Source organism: Octopus bimaculoides, chromosome 6, assembly GCF_046866305.1.
Source record: "Octopus bimaculoides isolate indiv1 chromosome 6, ASM4686630v1, whole genome shotgun sequence".
In the NCBI taxonomy this organism is placed as follows: Eukaryota; Metazoa; Mollusca; class Cephalopoda; order Octopoda; family Octopodidae; genus Octopus; species Octopus bimaculoides.
This window is the reverse complement of record NC_142933.1, coordinates 38,049,071-38,072,171: the sequence shown is the minus strand read 5'-3', so window position 1 is coordinate 38,072,171 and position 23,101 is coordinate 38,049,071. Positions and strand designations below refer to the sequence as shown.

The window sequence follows — 23,101 nt, the reverse complement described above, 5'->3', positions numbered from 1 at the left end:
AGTGTGAATGGAGGATTCTGGTTTTATTGTTCTTAGTTTCTAGCCAGAGTTCAGTATCTAATACAGGTAATCTATGGTTAGGGTGTTTAGTAGGGTAGTCTATCGTAACCCTAATACTCTGGTGGATGGAGTTAGCTATTTGCTGGATGCTCTCCATAGTCTTAGTTTCTATTTCTATTTCAGGGGTACTCTCTTGTGGGGGTGTCTTTACCACTAAGTTGATATCATCGACATATCGAGAGTACACATTCACGAGTATGGAGTTCTGTGTCAGGCGTTCCTTAAGCCTTCTGTCCCACCATACCATGAAAAGATTGGCCACATCACCGGCGATACTAACCCCGATGGCTGCCCCCTCGTCCTGGGCGTATAATTTGTTGTTAAATTTAAAGGTGTGGCCTTTTAGGGTGACCTTTATACTAGCTCCTAGTGCATGTGCGATCATTTTCTTTACCTGGTGGATATTAGTGGGGGTCCGTATGGCTCTGGTCCATCCACTCCATCTCTCTATAGGGGTCTTCCTAGCCATAGAGGTAATTGTGGGTGGTCTACCTCTTAGACGTCTACTAGGGCAGAAATCTCTAAGGTCGTATCTATCTAGATATGCATCGTCATATGTCAATCTGAGTAGGAGGCCCAGTTCTTCTGTGTTGACTTTTTGGAACTCTACTTCGCTCTCGTTGGTATTAGATACTGAACTCTGGCTAGAAACTAAGAACAATAAAACCAGAATCCTCCATTCACACTATACAAAACCTATGGCCTCCAAGTACCTGATCCACCGGAACTCGGCTATTGCGGACAATGCCAAATTCAACATATTGATGGCAGACCTCGTCAGAGTAATGCGAAATGTCTCCTGCATGTGCGACCCTACAGAATTAAAGAGACATATACAACATTTCGTCCACCGCATGCAGTTCTCGGGTTACAGCCATAAAGAAAGGATCAGGGTTTACAAAGGAGCTATGAAGAAGTTTGAAACAATCAAACGCAACGATAGGAATGGGATTTGCCCACTCTATAGAAGCAAATCATGGAACACCATAGAAAGAACTAAGAAGAAAATAGGGAAGGCAAGCTCATGGTACAATAGCCACAAGTACCAAAGCGTCATGTTCGTCGACACCACCCCTAGAGGCGAACTGGCGTACCGCTTTAGAAGGGCCCTAGACAAACTTAAGCTAAGAATTAAGGTTGTTGAAAGGCCAGGCAACCCTATCAAATCCCTTATCAGTAGAACATACCCTTTCAGTAGAACCCCCTGCACTGATAGGAACTGTATCGTATGTAGATTTAGCCCACAAACGAACTGCAAAACCAGAAATGTGGTCTATAGTATAAGATGTACAGAGGGACGATGCAGAAATAAGACAACGACATATGTAGGTGAAACAGCAAGGAGTATAGGGGAGCGGGCAAACGCACATTGGAGGGAACTTAAGGAAGGGAAGAACTCATCAGTTCTGTACCAGCACGCTGAGCAAGAACATAGAGGCTCAATCAACAACATAGAAATTAAAATCTTATCTACACATAGCAGTGATGCAGCACTTAGACAAATTACTGAAGCTACACACATAATAGAAGGGAAACCTAGCCTGAATAGGAAACTAGAATGGAACACTAACATACGCCACTAACAAACCACAGCATGTGACATGTTACCCATAAACCAATAATAGGAACAAAGTATAATACAATACATAGATAAACAAATGGAATTAAATACTACATACGTTAACAAAATTTAATTAAACACAAAAAAAACACACACACACACACACACACACACACATGAACATATAAATAAATAAAAACTAATACAAACGAACACGTATTAACAGAGAATATAGGTGATACAAACACTCCCCATACACACATGCACTTACAAAAGACACAGACACATTGAAGGACACGCATGCGTAGACACATACAATAGGAATACAAAATACAAAATGGCTGATAGTTAGCAAGGTGAGACACACACATAAGAAAGAAGAAGGAAACAAAGGACCACTGATGAGGTCACAGAAGTGTGACGAAAGAACTCTGGCCGAAATAAGATTAAAATTAAGATTAATGTAATATAAAGCTGAAAAAAAAAAAAAAAAAAAAAAAGAAAATTAACACCAAATATACAGTGCGTGTGTTTTTATTGGCTAAACTGGCAACATGACCATCCCCAAGTACAACAACATCTGTTTCAACACACGATTTCACATAAAAAATCTTGCAAAACAAATATGTATATATATATATATATATATATATATATATATATATATATATATAATTCAACTACGGTAGTAGTTGAATAATAATCTTAAGGCTGTAATTTACTCACACGCAGCATCTTTCAGAGCTTGTCGCTACTTTAGTTCTTAACCAAATTGAAATCTGTTAACATTTTTGAAGAGGACTGGTCCCAAGCTACATTTTGGCATAAAAAAAATTAAGATTTGATCCAGTAGAAAAAACTTTTACATAAAAATGTGTAGCAACATTATAGAAGAGTAAGTAACACCACTAGCAAAGTTTAGATCTCGATAACTTTTTTTTATTTTAAATGCAAAATATATTTATCTTAGCTTCAATGATAGAAGAAAGCATAAAGAATTTTATAGTTTTGACCCCATGCACCAAAAATTTGTATCAAAAAAGTTGTGAGGTAAAATATGATGAAAAAATATATAAGTAAGGCAAAAATTGGATTTAAGTATCATTAACTTTTCTATTTTAAAAACAAACTAAATTTTAATAAAGCTTAAATGATACAGCTCAATTCGAGGAATTTCATGGTATCAATCTCATGCAATGAAGTTTTAAAGGAAAAAAGTTATGAGTGTTTGTTTCTCAAATTTGAGGGTGATGATATAGTTCTATCCTTTTTATGACTATAATCCTATAAGGGGACTTTTAATATATGTCATCGGCGTCATTGAGGTAAGGAAAAAATTATCAACGACACCGCTAATTAACACATTTGACACATTATTAATCAGCATAATAACATAGCCTGGACAAAACATGGATTACATGGAAAAATGCGAGCAAGTGAAATAAAATTCTTAAGATTATAAACCTGGAAAATTACAGGACAAGTTATTACACTTGGAAAAGTTCAGGATAACTTATTACATCTGGTAAAGTACAGAACAAGAAAATTTTTAGGAAAATCTAATTCTTCAATTGCATGTAACCCGGGCAACGCCAGGTATCTCTGCTAATGCATATATATATATATATATATATATATATATATATATATATATATATATATATATATATATATATATAAAATAAAGTAAAGTTGTGGAATACCGTACGAGTGGAAATATATATGAAAGGTTTGAAAATGCACTTATTTTTAAAATATTTATTTACTTAACCGGTTTCACTTTTTTAGAAAAAGATTATCCAAAAGTCTTTGAGAATAATAAAAAATGTTAAAAAACAGTTTGAGTATTAAAATGCATATATACATTTTTTGATGATAAAATATATTTAAAGTATAAAGCTTTGTATGAACTTTGTAGTGTTACATACTGATTGTCACACATTCTCTGATATTAAGGTGAAATTGTTAAAAACAGTGTATGAAAATACACATATGGAAAAATACATATACATATACATATTCTCATACATATTCTTTGACAATCGAATAAAATTGAGAAGGAACTGACCTGGCCTTTTTCTCTTGTGTATATTGAAGGAATGTTTTACTGTCTTAAGAGACAGTATGACTGGCTAGCTGGGGTGGGAGGAAGAAGATTATTTTTATTTTTGGTTGGTCTGTGACAGTCTGTCATGGTTCACTGGTTTTTGGGACTGGTTTTGTGCACATCTCTATGTGTGTGTATATATGTGTGTTTGTGTCCGTGTGTGTGGGTGTGGGTGTGTGTGTGTGTGCCGTTTTTATTGGTCCCAGAGTTTATTGTGGAATGTGTATATGAGTGTGTGTTTGAATGTTTTTTGTGTCGGTGGGGATGTTAGGTGTGTGTACGTGAGACTGTGCGTATATCTCTTTGTCTGAGTGTGTATGTGTTGTTTTGATCGTCTTTGTGGTGTGTGTGTGTGTGTGAGAGCAACCGTATGTATGTGTGAGGGTGTGTACGTATGTGTGCGTATGTGTGTGTATGTATGTGTGCATCTGTGTGTGTGCGTGGGAGTGTTTTGTGTGTGTGTCTCTCTGTCTGAGTGGGTGTGTTGTTTTAAATACCTTGTGGTGTGTGTGTGTGTGTGTGTGTAAGCAAACGTATGTGTGTGATGGTTCATATGTATGTGTATGCCTATGTCTGTATGTGTGCGTGTGTGGCATGTGTATATGAGTATGTGTGTGTTTTTTTATCTATAGTAGGATGGTGTATGTATGTGTGTGCACGTTTGTGTGAGTGTGTATGTGTGTGATTAATATTTGTTAGGGTGTTGTGTGTGCGCATGTGTGTGTATGTGTATATGTGTTTGTTCGTGTGTGTGCGTGAGTGCGTTTGTGAGTGCGTGTGTATGTGTGTTTGTGTGTTTTTTGTGTCGGTGGGGATGTTAGGTGTGTGTATGTGAGACTGTGCGTATATCTATTTTTCTGAGTATGTATGTGTTGTTTTAATCGTCCTTGTGATGTGTGTGTGTGAGAGAGAGCGCAACCGTATGTATGTGTGAGGGTGTGTACATATGTGTGCGTCTGTGTGTGTATGTATGTGTGCATCTGTGTGTGTGCGTGGGAGTGTTTTGTGTGAATGTGGGAGTGTGTGTATACGTGAGTGTGTGTGTGTCTCTCTCTGTGTCTGAGTGAGTGTGTTGTTTTAAATACCCATTGTGGTGTGTGTGTGTGTGTGTAAGCAACCGTATGTGTGTGTGATGGTTCATATGTATGTGTATGTCTGTATGTGTACGTATGTTTATTTGTGTTGTGTGTTGGTGGGGGTGTTATATGTGTGTACGTGAGTTTGTGTGTGTCTCTAAGTATGTTTGTGTTTGAGTTGTCATTGTGGTGCGTGTGTGTGTGAGGGAGCAACTGTATGTGTGTGCATGAGGGTGTATGTGTGTGTGAGCATGTATGTGTGTGTTGTATTTATTAGGTGTCCTCGTACGTTGGGTTTATCCAGGTGAGGTGTATGTGTGTGCATGTGTGTTCCGTGTATGTTGGTACTGGGTATGCGTTTGTATGTGTGTGTACGTGGGTATGGTTTGTGTAGTTTCCTGGTGTATATGTGTACATGTGTGTGTGCGCTGTAATTGTGAGTGATTAGTTTTGTTTGTATTGTTAGCACAGTATATGTGTGTATACGTGTGCGTGTGTTTACATAATATATATATATATATATATATATATATATATATATATATATATATATATATATATATATATATATATATATATATATATATATATATGTATGTATGTATGTATGCCTGTATATATTTGAGATAATAGTTTCACTTTAATAGTCAGTATTAAAATGAAACTATTAAAGTGAAAATATTTGACATTACAAGAGAGAGATTTTATTGTTTGCGTTTTGACACGTAATACTGAAATAGTGGAGAAGATATGATATTGCTCTGGGCTCGCACTAGGCAAGAAGTAAAAAAATTTGGGGGGCCTATGACACTACATGGACCCTAAGTAAGGCATGTATAAAATTTGAATGAAATTGGTTGTGTAATTCTCAAGTTTTAAGGATTCGCAGTCAGATAGACAGACACACATTCTCATATTTATATAGAGAGATTGTGCTTGAATGTGTGTGTGTGTGTGTGTGTGTGTGTGTGTGTGTGTGTGTTGGTGCCTAATATATACACGTGTGGGCACGGACAGGTTTAGGGCGTGGTTGTGTGTTTGTGCGTGCGTCTGGGTGTATGTGACCTCTTTCTTTCTTTCTGTCTGTTCATTAGTTATCACATCATTTGTTTGACAGTGGTCTCGGAGAAACATATTCAGACAACCGAATGAAACCATGCTCATATGTGGATAATAGTTAAGTTTTAAGTTTAAAATAACTGATCCGGAATATCGAAAAGGGTAGATGTTTCTTGTCATGACATCATTTAATTACGTTGATTAAAATATTTGTTTTGCAAAGTCTCAACCTGCCCAAAACTTCAACAGAGAATATGAACAAATTAGAACAGAGAAAATAAAATACTAGAATCATAAGAAAATCTAGAGAACAGAATAACTACTAACAACCACAATTGGCATTACAATGGGTAGTGTTCAAGAATGATGGGAAGAAAACTGAGAGACTCACTCTTTGTCCTTGGGCTAGATAGAAGCAGATGCTTTGTATGAGACGCGACCTTAGTGATTCATCAGATTCATCAAACGCCCTTAAAAGCTGCAGCAAAGGGGAAGGTTACTCCATCCGAACAAAATGTGACATTGAAATATATTATTTTGTTGGTATTTTGTTGAAAGTTGCATTTTCAACGTGTGGCTTTTGAGACGTTTGTCGGGTACTGGATCGCTGACAAAGTTGTTTTTGTCATTCCTAACGTTCTACCTCACCGAAATACCAGATGATATCCAGGAGAGACTCCGGCTGTTCCAGTGCCCCAGCCTCGCAGTCACCCACCGTGAATGTTTTAGATTCTTTCAAAACACTGGCTGAATTGTTATAATTGACGCATGGATCCGGGTTCGTGTTTTCCAACCACATGGATTTGTGTGACGCCTTGCGCAAGTGTCTCCTGCTAGAGCTCCGTGTTATATGGACTGTTGGATATGTCATTCGTTTGACGTTCCGTGTGTCTCGTGGTTCGTCTGAGTTCATTGTTTCATTGTTGTTGTCTTGTGGGACTGTCGTAGTAAAATGTCATTGAGATATATATAGTGGACATGACTTTTGTTTATTCATAACGAACATTGGGTGAGTGCGTTCTTTGTATGTAATTGAATAATAAATGTAATAATTAAATTTGTATAACTCGTTGTGTTATCTCTGCGAGTCACCCGAGGGAAATACAACAGAGTTTATTGGCGTCGCCGATAGGATACATGCTTACTTTACCGTAAAATTATTCATCGTAATAACAATGGCTGAAAAACAGACAGTAGAACTTATTAAATTGTTTAGGGAACAAATGGACAAGCAAGTACCCATGCATTCATTCTCTTGGACCGTCTTGGGTTGTCTGGTCCATACTCTGGAACGGGTAACATGGTCTTGGGTCTGGTTTGTCTTTGAGTTAGTGGCACAGTTTCCGAGATCTCCATCGGGTGATCTGTTGCAAATTGAAATACAGTGTTTTCTGCATCACCAGGTTCATGGTCTTCCTCAGTTGTGTACCGCGGTCGCAGCTGTTCCCAGTGTCGTCTCCACATCGGGCCATGAGGTATGACCTTCACGTTAAAGCAGCGATTACCCAATGACTTCTTAATGATTGCTGGTACCCATCGGGGATCTTTGTCTCGGCGATGTCCATAGTATAGTGCATACACAGGATCTCCGGCCTTGTACTGCCTGATAACTTTAGCGACATCAGCCGAGCTTGGAGTCACCTGAGACTTGTATGCTTCCTTAGACTGTTTGCCTTGAGCAATGTGTGCTGGCGATGGCAGCAGAGAATCAATCCTTGTTCGTATCTGCCGGTGATTCAAAAGTTCACTTGGAGAGAATCCACAGGATTTCGGTGTTCTCCGGTACTGCATCAAGAATTCTTGAAGTGCTCGTGTCGGCGGAAGAGAAGACTTCCTCAGAGCTTGTTTGAAGGTCTGCACCAAACGTTCCGCTGCTCCGTTGGTAGCTGGGTGGTAAGGTGCCCCTGTCAGGTGTGTGATCCCGCGTTCTTTGCACCAGCTCTGGAACTCCTCAGACGTAAAAGTTGGTGCATTATCGGTGACCAGTGTGTGAGGAAATCCGAAGTGCGCAAAGTCTTCCTCAAGCAGATTTAAAGTGGCTTTGGAGGACGTGGAGGAAGTAGGATGAATGCCTGGGTACTTGGAATAAGCATCTGTGATCACCAGCCAATCTCTACCCATAAAATTTAGTGCGTGGTCCAGGTGTAAGCGACTCCACGGCTTTTCTGGTAACATCCATGGGTGAACTGGAGGCTTAGATGGCTGCCTTTGATGTTCGTTACACGAATCACATCGTCGACTGGCTATCTCTATAGCAGCATCGATACCAGGCCAATAAACAGCAGTTCTTGCTAGTTGTTTCATGCGTTCCATGCCAAAGTGTCCAAGATGCACAAGATTGAGGATCTTTGGCTGCAAGTTATGTGGAATCACAACTCTAGATCCATGTATAAGGCATCCATGGCAGATACTAAGTGAGTTTGATAACTTACGGAACTTGTTGACTTCGTCATTGATCTCCATGTTCTTTGGTGGCCAGCCTTCACGGACGTAGCGCATCACTGTAGATATCACTGGATCTTTCCCTGACTCTTGACGGAGGAGATTAGCATCCACAGGTTGGACTTGAATACTAAGAGCTTTGATGGCACACACCATGTCTATGTCTTCACCATTTTCCTTTCTGTCAAAGTCGTTCTCATCACCGAATGGCAAGCGACTGAGGGCATCAGCATTGCCATGATCTGCTGATTTTCGATATTCAATGGTGTAGTCAAACTGGTTCAGCCACAGGGCCCATCGTGCTAGTCTGTTAGCAGCGAGAAGTGGCGTCCCTTTCCACGGACTGAATAGTGATGTCAGTGGCTTGTGGTCAGTCACGAGTACGAATTCACGACCGTACAAATACTGGTAAAACTTCTGCAAGCCAAATATGATAGCTAGGGCTTCTTTTTGAATTTGACTGTAGTTACGCTGTGCAGAAGTGAGAGTCTTAGACATATTGGATATTGGGCGCTCGCTTCCATCAGGATAGCGGTGAAACAGGACTGCTCCAATACCAACGTTTGATACGTCGCAAGCCAGTCCCAAAGTTTTGTTTGGATCGAAGTGTATCAGAACTTGACTCGATGAAAGTACATTTTTCAAGTGATCAAAAGCTGACTGTTCCTCATCTCCCCACTTCCAAATAGTTGACTTTTTCGTAAGGCAATAGAGTGGCTCTGCTATACTGGCTAGGTTTGGGATAAACTTTCCATAAAACTGAACTGAACCTAGGAAAGATTTCAAGCTTGATTCGTTCGTTGGACGTGGCATCTTTAAGACTGCTTCGACCTTGGATCCCTTCGTGATCCCTTCAGCCGACAAAATGTGTCCAAGGTATTCTACACTGGGTAGTGCAAACTGGCACTTTTCAAAGCGGCATCTGAGTCCATTGTCGCTTAGACGTGTGAGCAGACACTTTAGGTTGTTCAGGTGACTGTTTGCATCTTTCCCACTGACGAGCATGTCATCCTGGAAGACGGCCACTCCAGGTAGGTCATGGGTCAGGTTTTCCATGATCTCCTGAAAGTAACCAGGTGCTGACTTGATTCCGAAAGGGAGTCGTTGCTGCAGGAATACTCCACGGTGAGTGCTGAGTGCAAGTCTGCGTTGACTCTCTGGAGCCAGCTTGATCTGATTATAGGCATCAGCAAGGTCTATCTTTGTATATCCGAATCCACCTCCGAGTTTCTGCATCAGTTCAGCAGGGAGTGGCATTGGATGACGGTGATCAGCAAGTTGGTCATTGATTCCCACAGAGTAGTCACCACAAATTCGTAGTTTGGGTTTCAGGTTGCTTGAAGCGTGTGCTTTACGAATTGGTACCACTGGCGTTCCGTATTCGTTGAACTGAACTGGCTTCCAGATTCCCCTGGCGATGCCTTCTTCGTAACCTTTGGCTAGGTCATCTCGAAGAGCAAACGGGACCGGACGTGCCTTGTGAAAGACTGGTGTTGCGTCCGATTTGAACTTCACTTCCAGTTCAAAGTTCTTGAGACATCCCAATTCTTGCTTGAAAAGATCTGGAAATTCATCACACATGTTGTGACAATCTTGCTGCAGGGAAACATAGGGCTCACTTGAGGTCTTTGGGTATATCCCTTCTGCACCTTCCCTCTTAGCTTGGCTGTCTATGCTTTTCAAACCTAGAGCAGTGTCTACGGAAATTCCCAGAGTCTGGATAGCATTCCGACCCAGCAAATTAAGATCAGAGATCTTGGTGACTATGTAAGGTATAAGATCCTGCTTACCAGTTGTCGGATCCTTGGTTTGGCCCATGAAAGTTCCTAGAACAGGCAGGTTGTGCTTGCTGGCAGATTCATAGCGATGCTTGACATCTTGCAGCTTTGGTCTTCCAAGTTGTTTCCAGACCGACAAGGAAACAAAATTGCCTGTAGTAGCAGTGTCCAATTCCATTGTGAACAGTCTGTTCTGGATTGTTATTGGCACAATTAAACTATGAGCATCCTGGGAAACTTCGCCTAGGATCGCCTTGACCAGCTCAGCTTTTGTGATTCTTTTCACGGGAGTTTGTGAGCGGCCATTGCGTTGCTGATGTTGTTTTTTCCTACACACCGCTTGCAAATGTCCCTTTTTGTCACAAAAATGACATTTGGTTTCTCTGAAAGGGCAGTCGGTCGCTTTGTGGGCCTTTCCACATCGGAAGCATTTCTCCTGGTTTGTGGAATAAGACTGCTGATGGTTCTTCTGAGGACTCTTATTCTTGTTCTGTTGGATCTTGTAGACCTGCATGGTTTTGGAACCGTAAACAGTTTCTTTTGCAACCTTTGCTGCGTTTTCCGTCTCGATGGCAACTTGGACAGCATGGGCAAAATCTAGTTCTGTGTCTTTTATCTTAAAAAGCACCTTCAGAACCGCTTCATTGTTGACTGAACATATGAATCTGGGCAAAATTGTATTAACCCCCTTTTAGACGATGAAACAATACATACTTTGTGATGCTTCTTAAGAACAGAAAGCACTTTTATGCAAACCCATGCAAATTGTACCTTCCCTCCACCCCTTCACTTTTAAACAAACAATAACTTCCATTATACCAGTAATCCAGTTCACTATATATCAGCTGTGCCGATTCTGCTCATAAGAAAGGAACAAATAATACAATGTGACTGTAGATTATAACACTCGGGCAACGCCTGGATGCGTTGCTAGTGTGTGTGTGTGTGTGTGTGTGTGTGTGTGTGTGTGTGTGTATGTTTCTGTGCGCACCTGATATATATATGTATATATCAGTCAAGGAATCTTCTGATGCTAATCTTCTACAGAAAGACCTAGACGTCATATATAAATGGGCTGAGGACAACAACATGCAATTTAATGTAGGCAAATTTCAATCCCTCCGCTACCAGCTAATTGGTGCTCAGAAGTCGCAACAATGATACTTTGGACCAAAAGGTGCGGCAATCCCAGAATCACATATGGTACGCGATCTTGAGATTGATATGAGCAACGATGACTCGTTTCATATGTACATCACCAAGATGGTGGCAGTATGCAGGTGATTGGCCGGATGGATTCTGAGAAACTTCAGAACAAGGAACCAGGAAACTATGCTGGTCCTGTGGAGAACATTTCTCCTCAGCCGTCTGGACTACTACTCTCAACTGTGGTTACCTTACAGTGTTGGATTAATAGCGGAACTTGAGGCGGTTCAGTAATGCTACACAAAGAAGATTGCATGAATGGAACAGCTGGGCTACTGGGAGAGATTGAAAAAGCTATGACTCTACTCCCTGGAGCGAAGACGGGAGAGGTATGCAGTGATATATGTGTGGAAGATACTGGAGGGGCTGGCACCAAACTTTGGAATTGAGTTAGACCTCGAATTGGACGTCACTGCACTGTTGCAAAAGTTCCAGCTAAGGGGAGGACCATGTACTGCAATAGCTTGGGCTCCACAGCTATTTGACGCATTGCCAAAACATCTGAGGGAACTCCATGGAGAGGGAGTAGATGTTTTTAAGAAACAACTTGACTTCTTGCTATCCAAGATCCCAGATGAACCAATATCAAGACAGAAAAATCAAAAGAAGGCAGCAGTGTCGAACTCCCTCCTTCACCAAAAGCCAATCACATAGAATTGGTCAATTAAAAGGTGATTACACTAGCAGGGACCCAGTATGGCCACAGCCTTAGGGCTGAAGCATATAATAGAATAATATGTATGCATTTATGTGTACGTGTCTTTGTATCTGTGTTTGTCCGCCCCCCCTCCATTATCACTTGATATTCGATGTAGGTGTGTTTACGTTCTCATAACTTAACGGTTCGATAAAAGAGAATGATAGAATAAGTACTAGGCTTACAAAGAATAAGTCTAGGGGTCGATTTCTTCAACTAAAATCCTGAAAGTAAAATGACTGAAACAAAAGAATAAAAGAATATATAGCATGTCACTGGTGCCAAGCTGTATTGGCTTTTGTCTTTCCCTTGGATAACATTGGTGGAGAGGGGAGGTTGGTATGCATGGGCAACTGCTAGTCTTCCATAAACAACCTTGCCCGGACTTGTGCCTGGGAGGGTAACTTTCTAGGTACAATTCCTTGGTCATTCATGACTGAAGGGGTATTTACCCTTCTTTTACTTCGTGAAAAGAACACATTAATTAAATAAATACAAATATTTTTATTGTTATTTTGTCAGATAGTAGTTTAACAAGAAATTATTAAAATAATAATTGCTTTCTTTATTGTGTTTGACTGAGTTGAATTTTTCATGGAAAAAGAGAGATAATCTGTAAAATGAACAACAGAAATAACAGAGGTGTCTTCTTCAAACATCTGATGTTTGGTGAGTTTTCTCAGCAACATAGTAAATGGGGTCACAGCAGGCTGACTAATGTGGCAACCTGCATTTTGTCTCTTATAGTCTGTTTATGGTGGTACTCCTGTATGGCCACAACCATCAGGCTCGAACCAGTATAAGTGGCTAAATAACAGAGGTTGTAGCCCAATGTTTTACTTCAATTGGACATGATGGAAATTTCTGTAAGACTTCTTTCAATTGCATGGGATGTACAAGAAGTGTCATGGGTCGGTACTCCTTCTGTACACGAGTGCAGCTGCCATCCAATGGTTTGATCAACTCCACATTTTGCAAATGTTCAAATGCCTGGTAATAAGAAAACAAAAGAAGTATATCAGGAAAGAATTTTTCCAGCCAAAACAGAGCTGAACTTTAAGGTAAGGTTAGTCAGAAGATAAGGTATTTCGAGAATTTCTTTATTCAAATTTTCCTGCATGAAGGTTTAGCTCTCCCCAACAGTATCAAGTAGAACATTCAAAATGAAGTTGTTAGCATACATAACAGATGTAGCAAGGTGACTGACCAAGTCATTTATACCATGCCTTTCCAAATCATTTTGAAAACAACACTGACCCATCCCAAACAAGATCAATAATACAAAATACAGAACATCCACCACAAGAACACCTACTTTGATAATGGCCACATCTTAGCAAACAGACGTTGTATTACAACAATTACTGAGTTGGCAGAATCATTAGACTCCAGCTCTTTACATTCCGAGTTCAAATCCCACTAGGTACAACTTCACCTTTCATCCCTCCGTTTGCCATGCTGGCATGGGTTGGATGGTTTCACAGGAGCCGGCATGCCAGAGAATTGTGCCAAGCTTTATTTTCTGCATTGGCGTGATTTCAACAGCTAGATACCCTTCCTAACACCAATCACTTTGCAGAATATACTGGGTATTTTTTAAGTGGCACCAGCATCTGCAATCAAAATTTCAAACCTTGTATTAATATAAGGAATTATAATTATCAACACAATCATCTCACTGAAGAATAGGCCTTTGGTGTCTGGATTTACCTGTACCATTTTCCTAGCAAAAACCTCTTAATTTGCATCCAGAGCTTTCTTTAATAGTTTTCTTTCATGAAAGAATATACAGACACTACAAGTGAATGGTTCAACAATTTCAACTGACCAGTATACAAATAAGATAAAATATAAGTACCAATACAACTTACTTACTTTCAAGACAACAGATTTTTCAAAGATCTGCAGAGAAGATTTTTGTTGGGAAAATCTCAAATATTCTTTATGAAAAATAAAGACAAGAGATATAAAAATTTACATGAAATATACAGATTTATAGTGAGAAATACATACGCACACACATATATACATATAGTTATATTTTTATTTGTTTCAGCCATGCTGGAGCACTGCCTTGAAGGATTTTAGTCAAACAAATCAACCCCAGGACTTATTTTTTACACCTAGTACTTATTCTATCAGTCTCGTATGCCAAACCGCTAAGTTAAGGGAATGTAAGCACACTGGCACCAGTTGTCAAGTAGTAATGGGGGACAAATACAGAGACACACACACATAGATATATACATACATACATACATACATACATATATATATATATGAAGGGCTTCTTTCAGTTTCTGTCTATCAAATCCACTCACAGGGTTTTGGTCAGCTCAAGCCTATAGTAGAAGACACTTGCCCGAGGTGCCACACAGAGGGACTGAACCCAAAACCATGTGGTTGGGAAGCAAGCTTCTTACCACAGTCATACCTGCACCTATATATAGGTAAGTGGGATTAGGTAGGTGGGTAGGTAGGTAGGTAGGTAGGCATGTAGTAATGTAAAAGACCCCCTTTGGTCATGAATGACCATGGGATTACACCTAAAAAGTTACCCTCCATACTAGCCTCTCCTCTCCAAGCCACCAATGTTATCCACGGGAAAGGTAAAGGCCAATACAGCTTGGCACCAGTGACATCGCAACTCATTTCTACAATTGAGTGCACTGGAGCAACATGAAATAAAGTGTCTTGCTCAAGAACACAACACACAGCTCAGTCCAGGAATTGAACTCACTACCTCATGATTGCAAGCTTGATGTTCTAACCACTGAGCCATGCACCTTCACAGATAGGGATGTAGGTAGGTGGTATAGATATATATATACATACATGTGTATATGTGAGTGTGTATGTGTTTTCTGTCTTCTCTCAGCATTTGAATGCTGCATATAAATAAGGTCATCAACCACAATCATCATCATCATCATCATCATCGTTTAACGTCCGCTTTCCATGCTAGCATGGGTTGGACGATTTGACTGAGGACTGGTGAAACCGGATGGCAACACCAGGCTCCAGTCTGATTTGGCAGAGTTTCTACAGCTGGATGCTCTTCCTAACGCCAACCACTCAGAGAAGTGTAGTGCGTGCTTTTACGTGTCACCCGCACGAAAACGGCCACGCTCGAAATGGTGTCTTTTATGTGCCACCCGCACAAGCCAGTCCAGGGGCACTGGCAACGATCTCACTCGAAAATCCTACAGGAGCCAGTCAGGCGGTACTGGCAACGGCCACGCTCAAAATGGTGCATCTCATGTGCCACCCGCACAAGAACCAGTCCAGGGGCACTGGCAACGATCTTACTTGGCTTGCCGGGTCTTCTCACGCACAGCACATTTCCAAAGGTCTCGGTCAGTGGTCATCGCCTCGGTGAGGCCCAATGTACGAAGGTCTTGCCTCACCACCTCAGCCCAGGTCTTCCTGGGCCTACCTCTTCCACGGGTTCCCTCAACTGTTAGGGTGTGGCACTTTTTCAGGCAGCTATCCTCCTCCATTCTCACCACATGTCCATACCACATTGACATTACACATCCAACGGAGCATACTGGCTTCATTCCTTGCGAGCTTACGTATGTCCTCAGCAGTTACAGCCCATGTTTCACTGCCATGTAGCATGGTTGTTCGTACGCATGCGTCATACAGTCTGCCTTTTACTCTGAGTGAGAGTCCCTTTGTCGCCAGCAGGGGTAAGAGCTCTCTAAACTTTGCCCAGGCTATTCTTATTCTAGCAGCTACACTTTCAGCGCACCCACCCCCACTACTAACTTGGTCGCCCAGATAGCGGAAGCTATCGACTACCTCTAGTTTTTCACCCTGGAATGAGATAGAAGTTGTTTCCTGTTTGTTTGCAGTCTTTATTGCACCTGAACATCTGCCACAAACAAAAACTAACTTGCTAGTTAACCTGCCTTTGATGTTGCTGCACCTCTTATGTGTCCATAGCTTGCACCGGGTACATCTTATAGAGTTACTACCTACTCCTTTTCTACATACTGAGCAGGGCCATCTACCTGAAGGGGTTTGTGTTTTATCTACCTTCCTACTTATTAGGATTTTGGTTTTAGCTAGGTTGACTCTAAGGCCCTTCAATTCTAGACCTTGCTTCCACACCTGAAACTTCTCCTCTAGTTCTGATAGTGACTCCGCAATTAGGGCAAGGTCATCAGCATAGAGGAGCTCCCAGGGGCAACCTGTCTTGAACTCCTCTGTGATTGCCTGGAGGACTATGGTAAATAAGAGGGGGCTGAGGACGGAACCTTGGTGGACCCCTACCTCTACCCGGAATTCATTGCTGTACTCATTTCCAACCCTCACCTTACTGGCAGCATCTCTGTACATGGCTCGCACAGCTCTCACTAACCATTCTTCTATCCCAAGTTTCCTCATTGACCACCAGATAAGGGATCGGGGGACCCTGTCAAAGGCTTTCTCCATGTCAACGAAAGCCAGGTACAGAGGTTTATCCTTAGCTAGGTATTTCTCCTGCAACTGTCTCACTAGAAATAAGGCATCAGTAGTGCTTTTACCAGGCACGAACCCAAACTGCATCTCATCTAAATTGATCCGCTCCCTAATTAGTTGGGCTATGACCCTCTCTGTAACTTTCATAACCTGATCTAACAGCTTGATGCCTCTGTAATTATTTGTATCTAAAGCGTCACCTTTACCTTTGTAGCAGTTGACTATGATGCTGCTACACCAGTCATTGGGTATGACTCCTTCGTGTATCACCTGGTTCATAATACGGGTGACTAGGCTATAGCCAACACTGCCAGATATTTTGAGCATCTCTGCAGTGATTCCTGATGGGCCGGGGGCTTTCCCGGTCTTCATACTCTTAATTGCTTTATCTACCCTGGTACTATCAACTCGGATAGCTGGTCCCTCTATTGGGTCGACATACGGCAGGCTCTCTTTCTCCCATTCATTCTCTTTATTAAGCAATCTATCGTAGTGGCATCTCCAGACCTCTTTCTTTGCATCCTCATTTAATGCAAGCGTACCATCATCCATGCGAACACATTTCTCTCCTACAACATCACTATTCTCTCTCCTACACTGTCTTGCAACACAAAATACCTCGAGTCTTTGGTCCTCACGGCGCAGAACATTGGCAAATCTTTCCTTATCTGCTTCCCCTCTGGCTAAATAAACCTGTCGCCTAGCCTCCCTTCTGGCACATTGGTACAATTCCCTGCTACCACCGTTCTTCCAGTCCTTCCAAGCCTGTTTCTTTTGTCTAATAGCCCTGTCTACCTCCTTGTTCCACCACCACGTTACTCTGGGTTGGGAGGGGACCTTACACCACCCACAAATCTGGTCGGTGGCTTTCAACAGGTTGTCCCGCAGAAATCTCCAATTGTCTTCCACGTTGTATGATGCTATATCCCCTTCTATTTCGTTAAATGCTTCAAGTAACTTGTCTCTAAGTCTCTGTCCGTTTGCAGGGTCTTTAAGCTTCCACACCCTTCTTCTCCAAGCCTGTCTAATTCTGGGCACCCATTTTGCCTTGATCCCAAAGTCGCTAACTACTAATCTATGTTGTGGGGTACATTCTTCGCCAGGGTAGGTTTTGGCATTTATAAGCCGCCCTCTTTCCCTATTTCTGGCGAGGATGTAGTCGATTTGGCTAGAGTGTCTGCCGGAGCGGTAGGTGACTAGGTGACTGGCAGGTTTCCTGAAGTTGGTATTGCAGACCATAAGATTGGTTGCATCACAGAACTCCAGCAGTCTGGTTCCCTCCTCGTTGCGGGAACCGAAGCCATAGCCTCCATGTATGCCATGGAAGCCTCCAGCACGAAGTCCGACATGACCGTTGAAGTCTCCAGCCACAAAGAGAAGGTCCCTGTCACTCGTCGACGAGGTAGTTTGCAAGAGGGTGTCATAGAATTGGTCTTTCAGACCATCTGGTAGCCCCGGTTGAGGTGCATAGGCTGAGATGACAGTAGCTAATCTATGATGAAGCACTAGTCTGATCTTAAGTACTCTGTCACTTACTCTAACGACCTCAATTACCTTATCCACCCATTTCTCCGCTAGAAGTATTCCTACGCCCCTGACCCCGTCAGTGTTCCCTGCCCAGAAAATCTTGTACCTGTGTTCTTTGCCTGTGAGGAACCTCGCAGAACCTCCTCTCCATCTTACTTCCTGGATGCAGCACATATCTACGCGTCTCCGTTCAAGCATCTCAACAATTTCACCAGATCTACCTTTCAGCGTGCCGACGTTGATAGTGCCAATCCTAACAGTATGGGTGTTGGGGGTGTGGGCCTGTAGCCTGGGAAGGGGAAAAGCAGTGTCGTGTACCTGAAAAGAAAACTTGCAATTGGAAGAATTCATAAGCAAAACAGTACCTACAACCTGCAAACATTTCTCAAACTTAATGTGCTACCCAAAGGTAGGGGAGAGGATGGCCAAGGCCACTAGATGGGTTCCGGGAGACAGCCGAGGTTGACAGGATGACAGAGGAATGAACTTCCGGTGGAGGGGGCGGGAGGGCGGGTTACCGCCAGCGAGTAGATAGGGCTCTTAATTGTAGATTTTAAATATTTGAGAGACAACAATGCATAAATCGTAATTTTTAAAAGAGCAATGAATTCTAGGTGATTAGAATATAACGTAGCATGAATTTAGGAAGCTTAGAAAATGAATAAGCATGAATTTAAGACAACAACTGAATTCAATTGAATTTCATGGAGAGAAACAAGATAAATAATAGAGGGCAAACTAAAGCGCGAAGGTATGAGATGTTTGAGGCCGTAAATAAATAAAAAATCTCTATCTTATCTGCATCTTGGAGATTTCGTCGTAGTATGTCAGCGAGATAATTTAGAATGGGTTTCTCATTTATATATAGCCAGAACCTGAAGACCTTAAGGAAAAACTACGAGAGAGAGAGAGAGGATGGAGGGGTAGACAGAGGCATGGCGGGAGAAAAGATCATCATCATCATCATCATATATATATATAAAGAGAGAGAGAGAGGGGGGACCAGTCAAGCAGCACATCACGCTGTAATTCTTGGGCTGAGAAATCAACACTTAAAAGCCATAATTTTAAGGAGCGATAAGAATTTTTGAATAAAGGAAAATGGGTAGCGGTGGGTAGGTACCGCCAGCGAGTAGATAGGGCTCTTAATTGTAGATTTTAAATATTTGAGAGACAACAATGCATAAATCGTAATTTTTAAAAGAGCAATGAATTCTAGGTGATTAGAATATAACGTAGCATGAATTTAGGAAGCTTAGAAAATGAATAAGCATGAATTTAAGACAACAACTGAATTCAATTGAATTTCATGGAGAGAAACAAGATAAATAATAGAGGGCAAACTAAAGCGCGAAGGTATGAGATGTTTGAGACCGTAAATATATAAAAAATCTCTATCTTATCTGCATCTTGGAGATTTCGTCGTAGTATGTCAGCGAGATAATTTAGAATGGGTTTCTCATTTATATATAGCCAGAACCTGAAGACCTTAAGGAAAAACTACGAGAGAGAGAGAGAGAGGATGGAGGGGTAGACAGAGGCATGGCGGGAGAAAAGATCATCATCATCATCATATATATATATAAAGAGAGAGAGAGAGGGGGGACCAGTCAAGCAGCACATCACGCTGTAATTCTTGGGCTGAGAAATCAACACTTAAAAGCCATAATTTTAAGGAGCGATAAGAATTTTTGAATAAAGGAAAATGGGTAGCGGTGGGTAGGTACCGCCAGCGAGTAGATAGGGCTCTTAATTGTAGATTTTAAATATTTGAGAGACAACAATGCATAAATCGTAATTTTTAAAAGAGCAATGAATTCTAGGTGATTAGAATATAACGTAGCATGAATTTAGGAAGCTTAGAAAATGAATAAGCATGAATTTAAGACAACAACTGAATTCAATTGAATTTCATGGAGAGAAACAAGATAAATAATAGAGGGCAAACTAAAGCGCGAAGGTATGAGATGTTTGAGGCCGTAAATAAATAAAAAATCTCTATCTTATCTGCATCTTGGAGATTTCGTCGTAGTATGTCGATGTCAATTTTTTACAATCTGCTGCAAAAACAAGTCCACTGATTGAGCTGTTCATTGCTTGATGGACTAGCTCAGAAACAGGGGATAGAAAGATGGAGGGAAAATTAGATGTAGTAAGAAACATATACAACAAGTTTTTTGTTATACTTAAATATTTCTAATAATATCAATACAGTGAAGAAATAATTCAGCTCTCACCATCTATAAATGTGAAATAGAACCAATATTAAATAACTGCTCACATCTATGGGACAGTGCTGCTGCTGCTACACACGCTTATGAACACTCTAAACATCCAAAAGAACTCTTGATTAATTATCACTATTGTCGGCAGCGATGAGATTTTCTATGTCCAAATCCCCTTCTTGTCACCAATCTATAATTCAGGCGTAGAATAGAAAGATTCATAGAAACAAAAACACAAACTTACCATTATAGACAATTTCAAAGTTGAAAGGTTCACCATCATAAAGTTCTGTCAGGTGTTTCATAGCAATCACAAGAGAGAGTTCAAGGATAGACAAACCTACATTAGAAAGAGTAAAACATTCTTAGATCATTTACTTATCAAATATCTCACGTTGAGTTTTTACCAATCAAAAGAATAGTAATGATAATAAATCCTTTTTACTATAAGGCACCTGACCTGAAACGTTAGAGAAGGGTGCTAGTTGATTTCATCAACCCCAGTACTTAACTGGTATTTATTTTATCAAGCCAAAAAGGATGAAGGGCAAAGTCAACTTTGGATCATGAACTCAGAATGTAAAGAGGGATGAAATGCTGTTAACAATTTTGTCAGCTCACCGCTCTCATGGTAAAAATAACAATGATAGTGGTTACAATGGTAGTGGTTTCAATGGTAGAGGTGCTAGACATTGGAAGGAGTAGTGGTGGTGATACAGACTGGTAATGAGAAGTAGAGGCAAAAGTACTGACAATGGCAGTGGCAATGTTGAAAGTGGTGGAGGCACCACTCTACCAACTAAAAGAGATGATAGTTAAGATAATGTTAGATTACTGTAGTATTAGATGAATGATATGTAAAAGTAAGACATGATGGTTATGGTTGGAAAACTTCAGATAAAAGAGAGCCAGGCTGGAGCTAAACAACAGCAAGCATATTGAAACTGATGTAGCTATCAACCCCAGTGACACTACAGAAGTGCCATTTTATATAGAAACAGTTTCTATGACAACCACACATAGAACAACAATAAAAAGGAGAGACAGAGAGAGAGAGACAGACAGAGAGAGAAAAGGTGTGTCTTACCATGTAGTATGACAGATTTGCTGTCTGTACTCATCCTTTTGAAGGAATCAATAAAATCTGAGACTTGCAAGAATGGTTGAGTGGAACTGAGGTTACAGATTGGTCCCATCTGAAATATGACACTAAATTAGAGTGTTGGCTAGTATAGTTAATATTTATTGTCATTAATACCACTATAACCAATATTACTGCAATTAATATTACTGTAATTAATTTTACTACAATTAATATTACTTCTACTACTACCAAAACTACTGCTGGGAATAGTAGTAGAAGTGATAGTAGTAATTGCAATAATAATTACATTGGCAGTAGGTAGGTAAGTGTCTTACTAAGACATACATACAAACAGAGAGATAAAGAAATAGATATGCAGATATACATATAGAAAGCTAATAAGATAGATATATAGATAGGTAAACAGACTGATACATAGATATGTAGATAGGAAGGTACACAGGTAGGTCAATAGATTAAATAATAAAAGATTTATTGTGGCCATCAATCAAAACTGAGTATGAGTTGGTAACATGTATCATGTTTTTGTGTGAATTGTTTTAGGTCCCACCTACATAGCAGTGAGCAGACAGACATCCACTCAGCTGTCTGCACAACTTTGACCAAGGAGAACACCTGGAAAAGTGGGTGCAACAATACTTGGTGAAGATTAATTTCAATTGAGTAGATTGGGGAGTGCTATGAAACAAAGTGCCTGGCTTGACATCACAATGCACCACCCCATCTAGAAATGGTATACAAGTCCTTGTGACTGTAAGCCCAACATCCTAATCACTAGGTAGGGTACAAATATATTTACATAACTAATATGAGGGATATTCTGTTATGAGTATCCTCATCACCATCATGACCATTTTACATCCACTTTTCCATACCGACATGGCTTGTCTCACAGAATATTGGCATTTTCTTACTCTTTCATCAGCTGCACTAACCTGCACACAGACACACAAAACAGTTGAATACAAACTGACAAGCAGTTCCACTCGGCTTGAAGGGTCTTCTACTCAAGCACAGCATATTGCTGAAGGTTTTGGTCATTTGTCACTGCCTCCATGAGACACAACACTCGAAAGGTGCTTTTTACATATATATAAATACATATGAATGTGTGTGTGTGTGTGTGTGTGTGTGTGTGTGTGTGTGCGTGTACATGCATGCATAGCCTTGTCTCAATATCGTGATGGTTGCAAATAAACATCATGGTCATACAAGCTGGGTTGTTCGTTTCCAGTCTTCTTAGCAATGGGAAAATATTACCTTGCTTGGAAACGAAAGCTGGTAATTTCATCTGACTCATACAAGAATGGAAAAGTGGGACATTGTGAGAGAGAGTGTGCGTGCATATGTGTGTGAAAAAGAGAGGGACAGAGAGAGAGAGTGATTGAGCATGCACTGTTTACTACAACATTAATAAAGAACTACAGAGAGAACAGAAAAGAGCAGTATTATTGTTGTTGGTACAATAGCTACTATTATAACAAAACTTACCATAAATGTCTGAAGTCTTCGAATGTCTTTATCAATGCTGTACTGACGTTTCAGGACATCTTGAATGGTACCATCCTGACCCAGTTTCTAGCAAAGATATAAAGATCCTATATAGACATATACTTCAAACAATAAAGGCTAACTCCTGCTTACCATCTATTGACATCATGTTCATCTGTCAGAGTGATAAGGGCCATCTAATCAACCGTGACGATGACTGATGACTCGTTCCACTAAAAACTTCAAAATGATGCCCCAGCATGGCCTATCTGTCATCTCATTCAACATTAAGAAAACCAG

At 40.7% G+C, this 23,101-nt stretch overlaps 2 protein-coding genes across 14 annotated transcripts in view; both read right to left on the bottom strand.

Moving 5' to 3' along the window:
- LOC106871141 (sodium- and chloride-dependent glycine transporter 2) overlaps nt 1–6,674 on the bottom strand; it is a 64,899-nt gene extending 58,225 nt beyond the window's left edge. For 2 of the 6 annotated variants that reach the window (XM_089353766.1, XM_089353768.1), the window contains exon 1: nt 3,690–5,248. The gene's annotated coding sequence lies outside the window, so the exon portion shown is untranslated. Of the gene's footprint in view, nt 1–2,347; nt 2,434–3,689; nt 5,250–6,254 lie in introns of those variants that run through there. The other 4 variants (XM_089353765.1, XM_089353769.1, XM_089353763.1 and 1 more) reach the window with 4 other exon arrangements.
- A 5,796-nt stretch (nt 6,675–12,470) lies between these two features.
- LOC106870698 (origin recognition complex subunit 4) overlaps nt 12,471–23,101 on the bottom strand; it is a 43,763-nt gene continuing 33,132 nt past the window's right edge. For 2 of the 8 annotated variants that reach the window (XM_014916863.3, XM_014916864.3), the window contains exons 9-13: nt 22,802–22,888; nt 21,293–21,401; nt 20,450–20,545; nt 13,862–13,926; nt 12,471–12,976 (exon numbers count right to left, since the gene is read on the bottom strand). In XM_014916863.3, coding sequence (XP_014772349.1) covers nt 12,794–12,976; nt 13,862–13,926; nt 20,450–20,545; nt 21,293–21,401; nt 22,802–22,888 — 540 coding nt within the window. In that variant the 3' untranslated portion in view covers nt 12,471–12,793. Of the gene's footprint in view, nt 12,977–13,857; nt 20,086–20,449; nt 20,546–21,292; nt 21,402–22,801; nt 22,889–23,101 lie in introns of those variants that run through there. The other 6 variants (XR_016242232.1, XM_089353761.1, XM_089353762.1 and 3 more) reach the window with 6 other exon arrangements.